Genomic DNA, 13,983 nt, shown 5'->3' on the forward strand with positions numbered 1-13,983 from the left:
CCGACCTGAAACGTCAACTTTCCTACTCCTCTGATTGCCTGGCCTGCTATGTTCCTTCAGCTCCACACTGTGTTTTCTCGTACTGGACTTGAAACGGTTAACTCTATTTTATATTCTCCCTCTCCACAGATGCTGCCAGACGTGCTGGAGCGTCTCCAGCAGAGGACCTGTTTACTCCATTTACCTCTGCGCCGAATGACGTTTCATCCTCGATTGGCAGCTATCTGAACCAATCGCCCTGGAAGGCCGATGACGTTCGGAGGGGAAACGTCCAATCAAGGAAAAGAGGAGGCTGGGTTTCTGGTGTGACGTGTTCGGTCCGGAGCTGACACGGGTGGGGGGAGGTGGCGTTAAGTGCGCATTTGAAGGCGGTTTAACGGCTGTCGTTTGAGATGGTACGCGTGCGCAGCATAGCTGTTCCTCCCTGTCCCTAGTGAGAGGGAGTTCGTTTCTTACACATTCACCCCTCGGCCCTTCAAACCTCCAGTCCTATCCGGAGCTGCTGACAATGGCCGGGAAACTGGTGAATGGCGGCTCAGTGCCCAATACGACGTGCTTGCAGGGTCTGCCGCCCCTGCCGAAGAGCCTGAGTGGCTTGCTGAATTCTAGCGGTGGCTCGTGGCGAGAGATGGAGCGGGTTTATGCCAAGCGGTGCCGCATCCAGGAGGACCTGAGCCGTGCTCGCACCGCCAGCAGTCGCCACGCCAGTCGGCCCAGCAAACCCGCCAACCTGGATGCTGCACTGGCCCTGCTTCGGAAAGAGATGGTGAGAGGGGGGATGGCACAGCGGTCAGTGCTGGGGGGAGGGGAGCTGGGGAGCGGTTCAACGCTGATGTGATTATCCTCATCTCCGCTTTACTGCTTTTTCCTCATAACCTTTGATTCCCTTCCAGATTAAAAATTTGTCTATCTCAGCCTTGAATATTGCCTGGAAAGTCCTATGCGGTTAGAAAAAAAAAATTCACTAAACCGCAAAAATTCCACCTCTGTTTCAAACAAACGACCTTTTATTTAGAGATTATGCACTCTGATGGGAGGCTCTCCCACCGGGGGTGGAGGGTGGGAGACGACCTTTTCGCATTTGCCCTGTTAAGTACCCTAAGAATCTTCGATGTTTGAATAAGGTCACCTCGTTCTCATAGTCCAGTGAGTACAAGACCCAGCTGCTCAACCTCTCCTCCACAAGAAAATCCGTACATACCTGGGACAACCTGCTGAACCTTCTCTTTGGACTGCCTCCCATGTGGTATTCCCTTCTTTGGGTAGGGACCAAATCTGGTCAGTGTCCCAGGTGTGGTCTGACTTGTGCCTTATCTAGCTTTAGCAAGAGCTCTCTATTTGTGTGATAAAACAAAGAACTGCTGATGCTGCCTATATGAAACAAAAACAAAACAGCAGGTCTGGCAGCATCTGTGGAGAGAACGTAGAGTTGATATTTCAAATCCAGTGACCCTTTAGAATACTTGTGTATTTTTATACTCCATTCCCTTAGGAATAAAGGGCAGCATTATTTGCCTTTGTGATTACCCACTGAACTTGAATGCTAGGTTTGTTTTTGTTTCACACATTAGGATCCCTAAATACCCCTGTACTGCAGCTTTCTGCAGTATATCCCTATTCCGATAAAGATCAACTCTTATATCCCTCCTGCCAAAGTGATTAATATAGAGGAGCGATCTTGCTTTGTTACCATTTGAAACAGCAGTTATACAATGAATTTTTAGTTGAGTATGTGAGCTTAGGTGTGGAGATGTACAATGTCAAAGGCACACAAAATAAACAGGTCCATCTAACCTGTCTGCTGTGGTTGTGATTCTTTAGCCGTTAGTTCCACTTATCAGTCTTGTTTCCTGGAAGTGACAAATTATTAGGTCAGCAATTTAGCGGTAAAGAAAATTTGAGGTACGTATTGACTTTTGTTTAGATAACTGAAACTTGTTCTGGATATCACATTGAACATAACACTTGAGCTGTGTTATTTTTGTGTAAAAGAAAAATACCACAGATGCTGGAAATCTGAAATGTAAAGCACAACATTATGGAAATATTCAGAAGGTCTGGCAGCATCTGTGGAAAGAGAACAGATCTTTCTTCAGTGTCATCTCTTGTGTAATGGGATCTCCAATCCTGGTGTGTCTCAAAGGATTAGCGAATCAGCATTCATTCATGCAAGCTAACAATTGGTACCACAAGTCTGCTGTCTGTTGGGGGTGGGGAGCTACTTAAAGTATACGCTAGTTTTTACTTTTTAAAAAATGTAATCGTTAGGGCTAGAGTTTAAGATTTTCACTTTGTTTAGTGATTGGCTTCCTTTTATGATAGATTTCAATGTTGACACTTTGGGGAAAGTGTCAAAATGCCCTATTTCCGTTGATCACTGCTAAGATGTTTGCACCTGCAGATGCATTCGAAGTTTGATCCTAGTTCTCACTACTTTCACTCTTTTCTCCTAAAGATCTATTCATTGACATTAATGAGCCCTTTTCAATTCATTCCCTCGACCATCTCCCTCTTGTTGAAAGTGGAGAAAGGAAGGGAAGGATTGAATAGCTGGTCTTTGACCTGACCTGATTAAAATTTTCCCTTGACTGATGTTATGCCTATGATAACCATGCCACTTATTGGAATGGTTCATTAATGGATATGGATTGCAATGACATACTTGTTCTTGAGAATGTTGCAGTTTCCTAATTATAAAATACAAATCAAAACCAATGATTAGCTTCATAATTGTTAGTTCTGCCTGTGAATTACTGATGCCTCTTGTTTATTTTGTATGGCTGATTGCCATGAAATGAAACAGCTCAATTTTGATTATGGGCTTGTTTTAAAGTTTTCTCAACCACCTTTAGGGACGATTGAAAGGCAAGTGGAGGTATGTAAAAGACTTGAATATTTAAATCCGATCACTAGCTATTCATATTCAATCCCCAGGAAGCCCACTTTGGAAAAATTGCTGCCTTATTGGAGTCACCAGTGCCAATTGGTAACTGTCTAAAGTTTTTGTAAACTTTTACCTTTATTGGCTACAATCTTACAGTTTGTACTTCTTGGAAGATTGCAAAGTTACAATCAGAACCTCTATCTCCACTGTAGGAGGTGCATGTTGGCAGAGTCCACAATGCAATCTTGAGTTCTACAGACTTCATTTTAGTACCAACACTTTCCACAATTTCCTACACCAGTAAATCCATGTTATAAGTTGTACCATTGTTTGCAAAATATATTGCTAGCTATTTAATACTATGCTCCATAATTTCATTTTTGAGTAGTCTTAAAATACCCTTAACCTCTCTTACTTTGTTTATTCATTGTATTCAAACTATTACTGTTTCTTTTTATATTCTGTACAAGTTTGTAGTTGTATCTGGCCCAAATTTAATTGACCAGAAAAGTTGAGCAAATCAGGTCACATCAGAATTTTTAAATGTGCGATGGCTAAAATACAACAGCTTTATTATGAGAGAATGGTCCCTTTTAGCCCTTCTAAGTTCTTCACCTCCTCACCAGATTTTCTACATTGCTCATAATATTTTGTATTGCTAGACCTAGTTTTACCATTTAAAATTTACTTTATCAACTGAACTGTAATGCTTACACCCTGATGACCAGATCAGTTGACTAAAGCTTAGTCAGAGGTAGATATTAAGAAGTCTTTTATCGGAGGAAAGTGAGGTGGATTTATAAAGTATATTCCAGAACCTAGAGCCTTGACAACCAAAGAAACCGCCACCAGTGGTATAGCAGTTCTAATTGGAAATGTATAACAGGCCAGAATCAGAGGAGCACATGTACCTTGGAAAGTTGAGACTGGAAGAAATTACTGTCACAGGACTGGTGCAAGGCCTTGGGGAGGAAATGAAAACAATGTGAATTCTAAAGTCAAGTCATTGTTTGGGAGCAAATGTACTTCGGTGAGCACAGAAGTGATATGTGAACAGAACTTACTAGGAGTTAAACACAGACAATTGGATTTTGGGTGTTAGATGTTGGCAGGGTAGCCTGGAGTGCATTGAAGTAATTGAATGTACAGGTAACAAATGTGTGGATGAGGACTTCAGCAAAAGATGATCTGAGATAGGTGAAGTCAGGCATAATAATATATAATGTATAAACATAATAGTCAGAAATAAATGATCTTCATCATGGTGTGACTGTGTTGCTATTTCTCATGTTTGGAGTGCATGGAGGCTCAACCCCAACTAAAGATCGGCAGAAACTGATCAGAAAGCCAGGGGTCCAGTCTCATTCTTGATCTTTCATTCACACACTTCTTAGACTTGGCGCAGGAGTATGTTGAAGGGTTGTTGAATTTCTTGGAAGAGTGATCCTCTTTAGATTGGTAATGCTGTTGACCAACAATCTGGATTCACCCTAAATATGTCAGTGTATAACTTTATGTTGAAGAATGCACTCTTCAAATTTTTAAGTTCCATTCACTTAACTCTGCACAAATCACACTGTGCATTTACTATTAATTTGATGTCCTTTAGCTGGTATGAAATTTTGAGTGGTTGTGATACACCAATGGATACAAGTGCACATTGTCGTTTTGCTAACATAAACATGCTGCCTTTTATTCCCTTTCAAAAATACAGGTTGGTCTGCGTCAGTTGGATATGTCATTGCTGTGTCAGCTATGGTCTCTCTATGAATCCATCCAGGAATATAAAGGAACGTGCCAAGACTTGTCAGCCGCAGCTAATTTGGACTGCTCGTATGGATTGGAAAATGGGTATTTTGATGAAGAAGAGGAGTATTTTCAGGAACAAAGTATTGTGGAAAATGGGAAGGCTGACAACTTAGAGACACATCTTGCAGTGCATAAGACGCTCAAGTCACAAGACCAGTGGATGCAGGATTCCTTTCATATCACCATATAGCAGATGTCATACACCTTTGACCTTCTCACTGTTTTTGACATTGTGCTGTTGTAGATTTTGAAATTTATTCATGTGAGCATTGACATCGTTTGGGGCAAAAGGTGGTGGGTGGTTGAAAAGTGACAAAGTTTTAGTTACCAGACTTAGTTAAGCTAATTTACTTAAGTTGTCATTTATAGTTTAAAATGCCATATGTTTGAAGAAACCTTTAATAAGCTTGGTTCTTAAAAATGTTTGGTTCTTTTGGTTTGGAAAGAGGTAAAGTGTTTTGAACCAGTGTCTTTTTTTTTCTGCAGACTCCGCAGCAGGTATTTAAACTTTGTCAGACTGGATTATGCTTAACCTTTCTAGATGCTGAAACTTGTTGGTTGGACCATACTGAAATCAGTGTCATTGGCAGGCTTGCTTTTCAAGTTGGTGAACAAATGAGAAATCTATAGGCATCATTAATGTAAAACTCTGTGACTACTACATTTAAGGGCTGAGGACTTAAATCTGGCTTCAGTAGCCTGAATGTAAACAACTTCTTAACCTATTTCCAATTCCATCTCCAACTGTGGGTCGAACAAAATTACGATGAAGGATAGAACTGATCCTTCTAATCATGTTACACCAGGGTGAAAGCCAATCCCTGCCAAGTGTAAATGCTTTGTGCTGAGTATAAAATGCTATTCGGTAAGAGTTTGATACAAGTCTGCATGCCAGGTAGTCCTGTACTCCCTGTTCAGAGAGCTGTCCAGCTCTGAAAAATGGTTAAGTTGTGAATATATCGTGAATTTAGCCAGACAAGTGACTTAAAGCAAAAGTATCTTTGACTGTTAGTAACTTAAGAATTTTCATATTAATGACTGATAACTCTGGCCTATCTTAATTTGCATTAATTCCAAAAAGTTGATTTTTACATTACATGATCTAATGAAAATGGTGTGCAGACTAGAAGATGGTCTGGGAGGTATGCACTTCCTTTAGACATGTTCCTGGGAACTGATGAATAAAGTTTTTGGAATGCAATTTTAGTAGCTTAATTGGCTGGACAGCTTGTTTGTAGCACAGGGTGATGCCAGCAGCATGGGTTCAATTTCCACACCAGCTGAAGTTATCATGAAGAACTCTTCCTCTCAACCTCTCCGCTTGTTTGAAGTGTGGTGACTCTCTGGTTAATCCACCTCCATTTCTCTCTTTAATGAGAGAGCAACCCTATGGTCTAGTAGGACTGGCAAGCTTACCTTTTACCACTCATTGTAACAAAAATTCTATTTAAAATATTACTGTGCTCCCAGCAAATAATTTAAATGTAATTTAATTGACCCTGTAGTAATGGAAATGAATATAGGAATTTGATTTGAATTTATTAATGTAACAACAATATTTCTGTAGAATAGCATCAATTTTGAGTCTATTTAGTGTTAAATGGGAGAGAAACAAATCCCACTATTTAAATGTAGCACTGTACTTGAATTGTTGGCAGGAATAATCTCCCTATATGGAGCATTCATTATGGAATTTATTTATTTTTTTTATAAACTTCTATTGCTGAGGTTTAGCAGATTTCTTTTTTAAAAAAATAAGTAAAATGATCCACAAGTAAAGCCCAGCAGAAGTATGAGTGTCACTGGGGAGACTGGCTTTTATAACCTGTGAATTACATTGGTTTTATTGTACATGGAATATAAATGTGCAGCTTGCATCTTCAAACTAAAAGTGCAATTTCTTAACTGTATAGAACTCTAATCAGAATGTATTTGCATTTGCTTTAATTCTTCAATGGTTTGTTAATCTCTTTTGTAACTGACTTTTGTATCTGAGGTTCGTGATATTGAACTGTCAATACAACTACTTTTTAACATTATTTCTTATTTATAAAAGTTTAGTGCAGAATTCTAAGTGAACACTTGTATTTAAATGTTTTGGTCACCTTTTTATGAAAGGATTGAAATACAGTTTAAGATCTTTTACACTGTCTTTTTTACTAGTTCTGCATCTATGGCACACTTCAAACTCTGGGATTGTCATGTATCGGCTGTTCAGACTGAGTATTCATGCATCACTCTAGTGGGAATAACAAGGATGTTTTAACATCATTTGATCACAGAACTCACCCACTAGAATATGTTTAAATATTGGTCTAGCCAACTGCCCACTCAACTGGTTGATTTACAGTTTTACCTAACAAATATAATTTATTTTATAGTATATTCAAAAGACTGCAAAATCAACAAGTCTTCCAACTTACTATACTGAAAGTATCCAAAGAAAGCAGCTAGAACATTTAATATAAAGCTTTTAATATTAAACTTTTTTTTTCTCTTTGCACCTTTTTATATTCAGCTCCTACAACATTAGCTTCCCTTGCTGCACTTATGGGTTATATGCAGGATGCTGATCTGCATTCAGTGTATGGTGCTCCAGTTTGAAATGGTTCAGGAAAGGATGAACCTTGCATCACTACATCTGGTAGTAAAGAAATAAAATACTTTTGATGCCTGACTTGAAGGCTCTTTATATACAAATCTTTTAAATGCAATTTTTTTTAAGTTTTGGTGTGAATCTTACTTTTAAAAAGCCTTTTTATTTTCTAGTGTTGTGACCAAATGCACAGCAATTTTGAAAAATGCATGTTTTTCCAGAAAGATAATAAAGTTAAATGGCTAACAGATCATTTGCACTTGACTCCAATATTTACGTCAGTGGTCAGAATTTGCGTATTCTTTTAGTCTGTTTGGCCAGTTTGTTGATGGATGTGTTGTGTACTTTAGAAATCGGTAACTGCTGCGCACACACCCACTACCATCACTACCACAGTTGCCAGCTCCTACACATGTCGTAAGGTTCAAGATCTTTGCACCTAATTCGGAGCATGCTGGTAATTTTTCCTGTGGAGTAACATTGCTTGTAGCTATTTCTATAATAAGTCAAATGACCACATGTTGTAACAATTATACAGTGCTTATTGGAGAGAATGCTTGGTTTGAACTGAGAATTCCTGTATTCTATAATAGGATGCACAAAATGGCATATAGTGGCTTAACCAATTTTTTTTTTGTGTAGTTTTATCAATGCTACATTTACTAGCTGCAAACTTTATCTGAAACCCCATACTCTTGACATTTTTAAAAGTTTTATCCATCTGCACTTCCAAGGAATTAACTTTAAAAATCTAGGTTCATGTTTGTCTGCACCATTAGGGTTTTTCTGTTTGGTACATTTTCCTAGTCCCTATAATTCTGTACAAAATGTAGCTTGCGCTTCTGCACTAATTCTTTCACAGTCGTCCTTGCTACCTCTTTTTGACATTAGCAACCTTTAATGACCGTGTTCTTTGTATACAAGTTCAAGACGACAGTTCTGTATGACTAAAACTAAAATATTCCATGAATTGAACACTTCAAGCCAAGAATTTAAGGATGGAAATCACCAATATTCTCAAATGTGCCTATCCATAAAACTAAGACCAGACCAACTATGTGTGGCTGGGAGTTACTGGTGTAGCTAGTTTCTAAATGCAGAAACTCGATTTCATGTTTGTTTAAAATCCCCACTGTCGTCTTCAATCAATACTGATAAATCGTCAGATTATCTAACGGCCAGAATCAGAATTTGAGACCTAGAGCGTCATTGCATTAAAACCAAATAAGTCTGACTTAATCCAAGTTATCATTCTATGTACGGGAGAAAACGATGGATAGTGAAGCTTATGGATTTGATTTTATTTCAAAGTGTCAGAAATTATTCTGAGTATAAGGACCATTTAATTGTAAACGAGAGAAAATGTGTTTCCTGTGAGGTTGTGTTCCTGTAGGGTCTGTATGATTGCATTCCTGATTGGTCTGTATAGCGTGTAGGTTCTTATAGGGATTGTGCATTATGGTGTTCTTCCTCTTCTTTTGGGATATTTGTGTCCCTTGCAAATTTTAGTGTTTATAGATTTTAAATTGACACTTCTGGGAAAGAGTTAAAATCTGAAATTTAGCTCTTTAAAATTTTAGTTGGTGTGGGGAAGCTGAATCTTTCAAGTACCTTTCTGCTATTTCTACTGAATGTTCAAGTATTGTCTAAAGTTTGTCCCAGGATATGCCAGAAATTCTAACCATTCCTGCTTGGTTATGTTTAGATGTTTGGAATGTTAAAGGGATGAGATAATAGATAAAAGATCAAAGATAATACATTTTTAGGTGGAAAACAAGAGAAACTGAATAGTTAGTCATTGAAGTAGAGACATTGTGAACATTTAAGATGACTGGGGGGGAAAAAATATTTGCAATTAATGTTCTCAGGATATACTAAATCCAATTACTGTCACTTAAATACAATTGGTGTTAACATAGGAAAACATTCAATTGTTAACCGGCTGTTAGTCAAGAACCTAAAAGCAAACAGTAATTGTATGGCTGCTAAGACATTTTAAAACTTTTTGAATAAAATTTGTTTAGACGTTGAACCTAATGTGTTACCTCTGAATATCTTGAGGCAGAAAATGCAACTAGAAAGATTCCTTCTCTTGTCCAGTTAAAGTCTGGATTACCTGTACCCCAAGGATCTGTCCTTTGATCAAACCTATTCTTCATCTTTGAACTGCCCCTCTTGCTCTGGTTTTCTGCAGCCTTGATTGTCCCTAGGTTGCTCTGAAGAAGCAGCATGCTGGTTTGGTGGTGTGTTGAGGTTTTTGTGAATGTAGGGCTTCCCTCGAATGTTAACATAGATGGCAAGATTATTTTGCTTGGGTTTCTATTTGTGTATTGTAAAGTGTGGCTGCTTGCTTTTTATTAGATTTTGGGATTTTAGGGTAATCCAGCCTTCTCATCAATTTTAATCAAAGGGAGCCTTTCAGTGACAAATCGGTGAAACTGATGTGATGTTTCTGGATGTCAACCAGCTCTACTTCACCCCCGAATCTCTTGACCACTCACTACCTCTAATTTGTTACATGATGTCAAATGGCCAGTAGCAGAAATTTTCTCCAACTAAGTTTTAGGAAAAGCAAAGCCATTGTCCTTTTGGTCTTTATCACAAACTCTTTCCTTTGTCATTGTATGCAATTGAACCAAACTGTTTGTTTATAAACGTGATGTCCTATTTGAATAAGAGAGAAGTTTATGGCCTCAACTAATTCGTTTTGACTGCTTATTTTTAGCTTTGAAAGATGCCCCATCTTCAATGTTGCCTCAATTTGCTGCTGGGAGAAATTGTCATGGATGCCTTTATTTACCTCCAAATACAAGCTAGCTGTTGTCCCACCTTGCATCATCTGTAAACTTGAGCTCTTTCAAAACTGTGCTGCCCTGAAATGCATCAGTGTGCACCCCTCATCCCTGTGCTTGTTGATCCACACTGGCTGTCATTTGTAAAACACTTAGATGACAACTTTAAAATCAAATGTTCAAATCCCTCTGTCCCCTTGCTTTTCCCAATTTCTGCAACTACCTCCAGCTCTAGAATCCTCTAAGGAATCTGTATACTTAAGTTTGTGAATCTTGAATTCTCTCAAAACCTTACTTTCTTTTTTGATTGTCTCAAGACTTTTTAATTTAAAAAAGCATTATTTTCATGGGATGTCGGCATTGCGGAACTCCATAATCACCAGCTACCATCCTGAAAAAGACCCTTTTGTCACCACTCTCTACCTTCTGTCAGCCATCCAATTTTCTATCAATGCCAGAACCTTGCTCCTGACACCAAGGGCTCTTATTTAGCAGGCTGCTGTGCAGCACCTTGTCAAAGGCCTGGCAATCGAAATGGATCACATCCACTGGTTCTACTTTATCTAACTTGCTCATTACCTCCTCCAAAGAATATTAACAGATTTGTCAGGTATGTCCTGATGAAGCCGTACTGACTCTGTCCTATTTTACTATAAACTTCCAAGTACTCTGCAACCTCATTCTTAATAATGGAGACTAGCATCTTACCAAGACTGAGGTCAGGCTAACTAGCCTATAGTTTCCTGTTTTCTGCCTCCCTCCCTTACACAGGGCTATTACATTTGCCATTTTCCCAGTTCTCTGGGACCCTCCTCTGAGTACAGTGATTCCTGAAAGATCACCACTATTGCCTCTTCACTCTCCTCTGCTATCTCCTTAAGAACTCTGGAGTGTGGTCTATCTGGTCCAAGTGATTAATGTAACTTCTTATTAGTGATGGCCACTACACTGACCTCTGACTCTCTTGAAGTTCTGGTATGCTGTTGGTATCTTCCACTGTGAAAAATAATGCAAAATACATATTCAGTTCCTTTGCATTACTTTGTTCCCTTTACTACTTCTCCAGCCTCGTTTTCCAGTAATCCAATGTCCATTCTTACCGTTTTTAGACATCTTTTTTAAAAAAAAAACTTGCAAATCTTTGTTTACATTGCTGGCTAGCTTACTCTCATTTCATCTTCTCCCACCCTTATTGCTTTTTAAAGAATAGAATCCCTACAGTGTGGAAATAGGCCAAATGGCCTAACAAGTCCACCCCAACTCTCTCTGAAGAGCATCTCACCTGGACTCAACCTCCCCCACCCTCTCCCCGTAATAGTGCATTTTCTGTGGCTAACCCACCTAACCTACACACCCCTGGACACCCAGGGTAATTTAGCATGGTCAATCCACCTGACCTGCAAATCTTTGGATTGTAGGAGGAAACCGGATCACCTGGCAGAAACCCACGCAGACATTGGGAGAATGTGCAAACTCCACAGAAATAGTCGCCCAAGGCTAGAATTGAACCCAGGTTCCTGGCGCTGCAAGGCATCAGTGCCAACTACTGAGCACTGTGCTACCCATTTGTCCTTTTGGTTTTTTTTTTAAAACTTTCCAATCCTCTGCCTTCCTAGTCATCTTCACATTGTATGCTTTTTCTTTTGCTTTTATTCTGTCCCTGACTTTCCTTGTCAGCCACAGTTGCCTCAATCTCCCCTTGTATGTTTCTTGGGTTGAATTTCACTGTGCCTCTCAAATTACCCAGAAACTCCTGCCATTGCTACTTCACCATCTTCCCTGTTAGAGCTCCCTTTAAAATCAACACTGGCCAGCTTCTCCCTTGCTTTGTCGTTACCTTTAGTCAATTGTAATACTGTTGCATCTGATTCAATCTTCTCCCCCTCATACCGCAGTGTGGATCTCATCATATTATGGCTACCGCCCGCTAGCGATTATAGAGTTATACAGCACAGAAACAGACCCTTACTCCAACTCGTCCATGCTGACAAAGTTTCCCAAACTAAACTGGTCCCACTTGCTTGCATTTGGCCCATATCCCTATAAACCTTTCCTATTCATGTACCTGTCCAAATGTCTTTTACATGATGTAACTGTACCTGCATCTACCACTTCCTCTGACAGTTTATTCTGTATATGAACCACTCTCTGTGGAAAAAGTTGCCCCTCAGCTGCCTTTTAAATCTTTCTCCTCTCGCCTTAAAAATAGGCCTCCTAATTTTGAACTCCCTAACCCTAGGGAAAAGACCTTTGCTATTCACCTTATCCATGCCCCTCATGATTTTATTAACTGCGTAAGGTCACCCCTCAACCTCCTATGTTCCAGTGGAAAAAGTCCCAGCCTCTCCTTATAATTCAAACCCTCTAGTCCTGGCAATATCCTGATAAATCTTTCTAGAACCCTTTCTGATTTAACAATATCCTTCAACAACAACAACTGGATCTTCCCCCCGCAACTCCAAGTTCCTCTGTGGCCCATATGGGATATCCCGAACTCAGGCAAACAACACAGCCTTCGGAACTCTTGATCCTGGCCACAGAGGACAGTGTCTCTTCCCCTGACTATACTATTCCCAATTACAAGTACATTTCAGAAATGGGTTTCTGAAGAAGGGTCTAGGCCCGAAACGTCAGCCTTCCTGCTCCTCTGATGCTGCTTGGCCTGCTGTGTTCATCCAGCTCTACACCTTGTTATTTCTTAAGCTCAAGGGCTGAGGCTCCTTTAGCACCACCTCCTGAATTCTTCTACCTTCCATACCCCCTTGTCCCTGACCACTGTCCAAATTTGAGGTAGTTAGTCTAGGGGGTGTGACTACCTCCTGAAACACAGCATTTAGGTAATTCACCTTCCCTGATGAGTGACAATGTTCAAAGCTCAGACTCCAGCTTGTTAACTCTGAGCCAGAGTTCCTCAAGCAACCAACACTTGCTACAGAATTTATCACTATGAACCACAATAGGGGCTGCCAACCCCTACGTCATGTAGTTACAACACATAGCCTGACTTTGATTCTCTATTTTAATTACTTTGTTCTTAATTTGATGTTTAAAATTTCATACTGGTCTTTTAGTTTGTAGCCTATAACTATTTCCCCTGTTTGCCTTCAGTCTGAAAGTAATCTATAATATATAGTCAAATTAGTAGCTTCCACCAATCAATGAAGTTATGGTTTATCTGTGATGTCACTCTTTTGTGCTGGGCCCCTGATCCTGGATTTCAATTTATCCTGTGAAAAAAAATTACAAACTATGAGCCAAAAAAATGCAAGCAAAAACCACCTCATTTCCCTCTGCACCGAATTCCCACATTGTCTCCAAATTCCCAAACTATATACTCACTTGGGCTGTGTTTCACTCTGGATTTGATCTGTCCTTCCTGAATGTGTGAAGTTTACTGATCACGCAGTATTTATATGGCTAGTCCAGTTCAGTTTCTGATCAATGGTAACCCCAGGATGTTTATTCTGGGTTTTTCAGCAATAGTAGTACCATTTAATGTCAAGGGGAGATGGTCAAATTCTCTCTTGTTGGGAGTTGTCATTCCTTGGCACTTATCTGGCATGAATATTACTTGCCCCTTCACAGCCCAGGCCTGAATGTTGTTCAGATGATGCTGCATTTGGACACTGATTTCTTCAATAGCTGAGGAGTTATGAATAGTGCTGAACATTGTGCTGTCATTGGTGAATATTCCCACTTCTGACCCTTAGGATGGAGGGGAGGTTATGATAAAACAGTTGAAAATGATCTGGCATGGAACACTACTCTGAGGGCCCTTATGACACAATGGTAGTGTACCTCCCTTAGAGCCAGGAGACCTAGGTTCAAATCCCAATTGCTCAAGAAGCGTGTAATAACATCTCTGAGCAGGTTAATTAGGAAAAATATACCCTGGGGAACAG

General features: G+C 39.7%; 1 protein-coding gene across 1 annotated transcript; it reads left to right on the forward strand.

The window, feature by feature from the left end:
* Positions 1-317: 317 nt before the first annotated feature.
* fam89a (family with sequence similarity 89 member A) lies at positions 318-7,540 on the forward strand. Its single transcript, XM_020511414.2, has 2 exons — positions 318-766; positions 4,599-7,540. The coding sequence occupies exons 1-2, from the start codon at positions 509-511 to the stop codon at positions 4,881-4,883; spliced, it is 543 nt and encodes a 180-aa protein (XP_020367003.1). The 5' UTR covers positions 318-508; the 3' UTR covers positions 4,884-7,540.
* Positions 7,541-13,983: the final 6,443 nt, after the last annotated feature.

This window comes from Rhincodon typus, chromosome 5 (assembly GCF_021869965.1).
Source record: "Rhincodon typus isolate 14 chromosome 5, sRhiTyp1.1, whole genome shotgun sequence".
Classification (NCBI taxonomy): domain Eukaryota; kingdom Metazoa; phylum Chordata; class Chondrichthyes; order Orectolobiformes; family Rhincodontidae; genus Rhincodon; species Rhincodon typus.

Bases quoted from the DNA above. Each gene is read 5' to 3' on its own strand.
- fam89a (XM_020511414.2), top strand. From the start codon at position 509: ATGGCCGGGAAACTGGTGAATGGCGGCTCAGTGCCCAATACGACGTGC. The intron at 767-4,598 runs GTGAGAGGGGGG...TCAAAAATACAG, and splicing joins CCCTGCTTCGGAAAGAGATG to GTTGGTCTGCGTCAGTTGGA.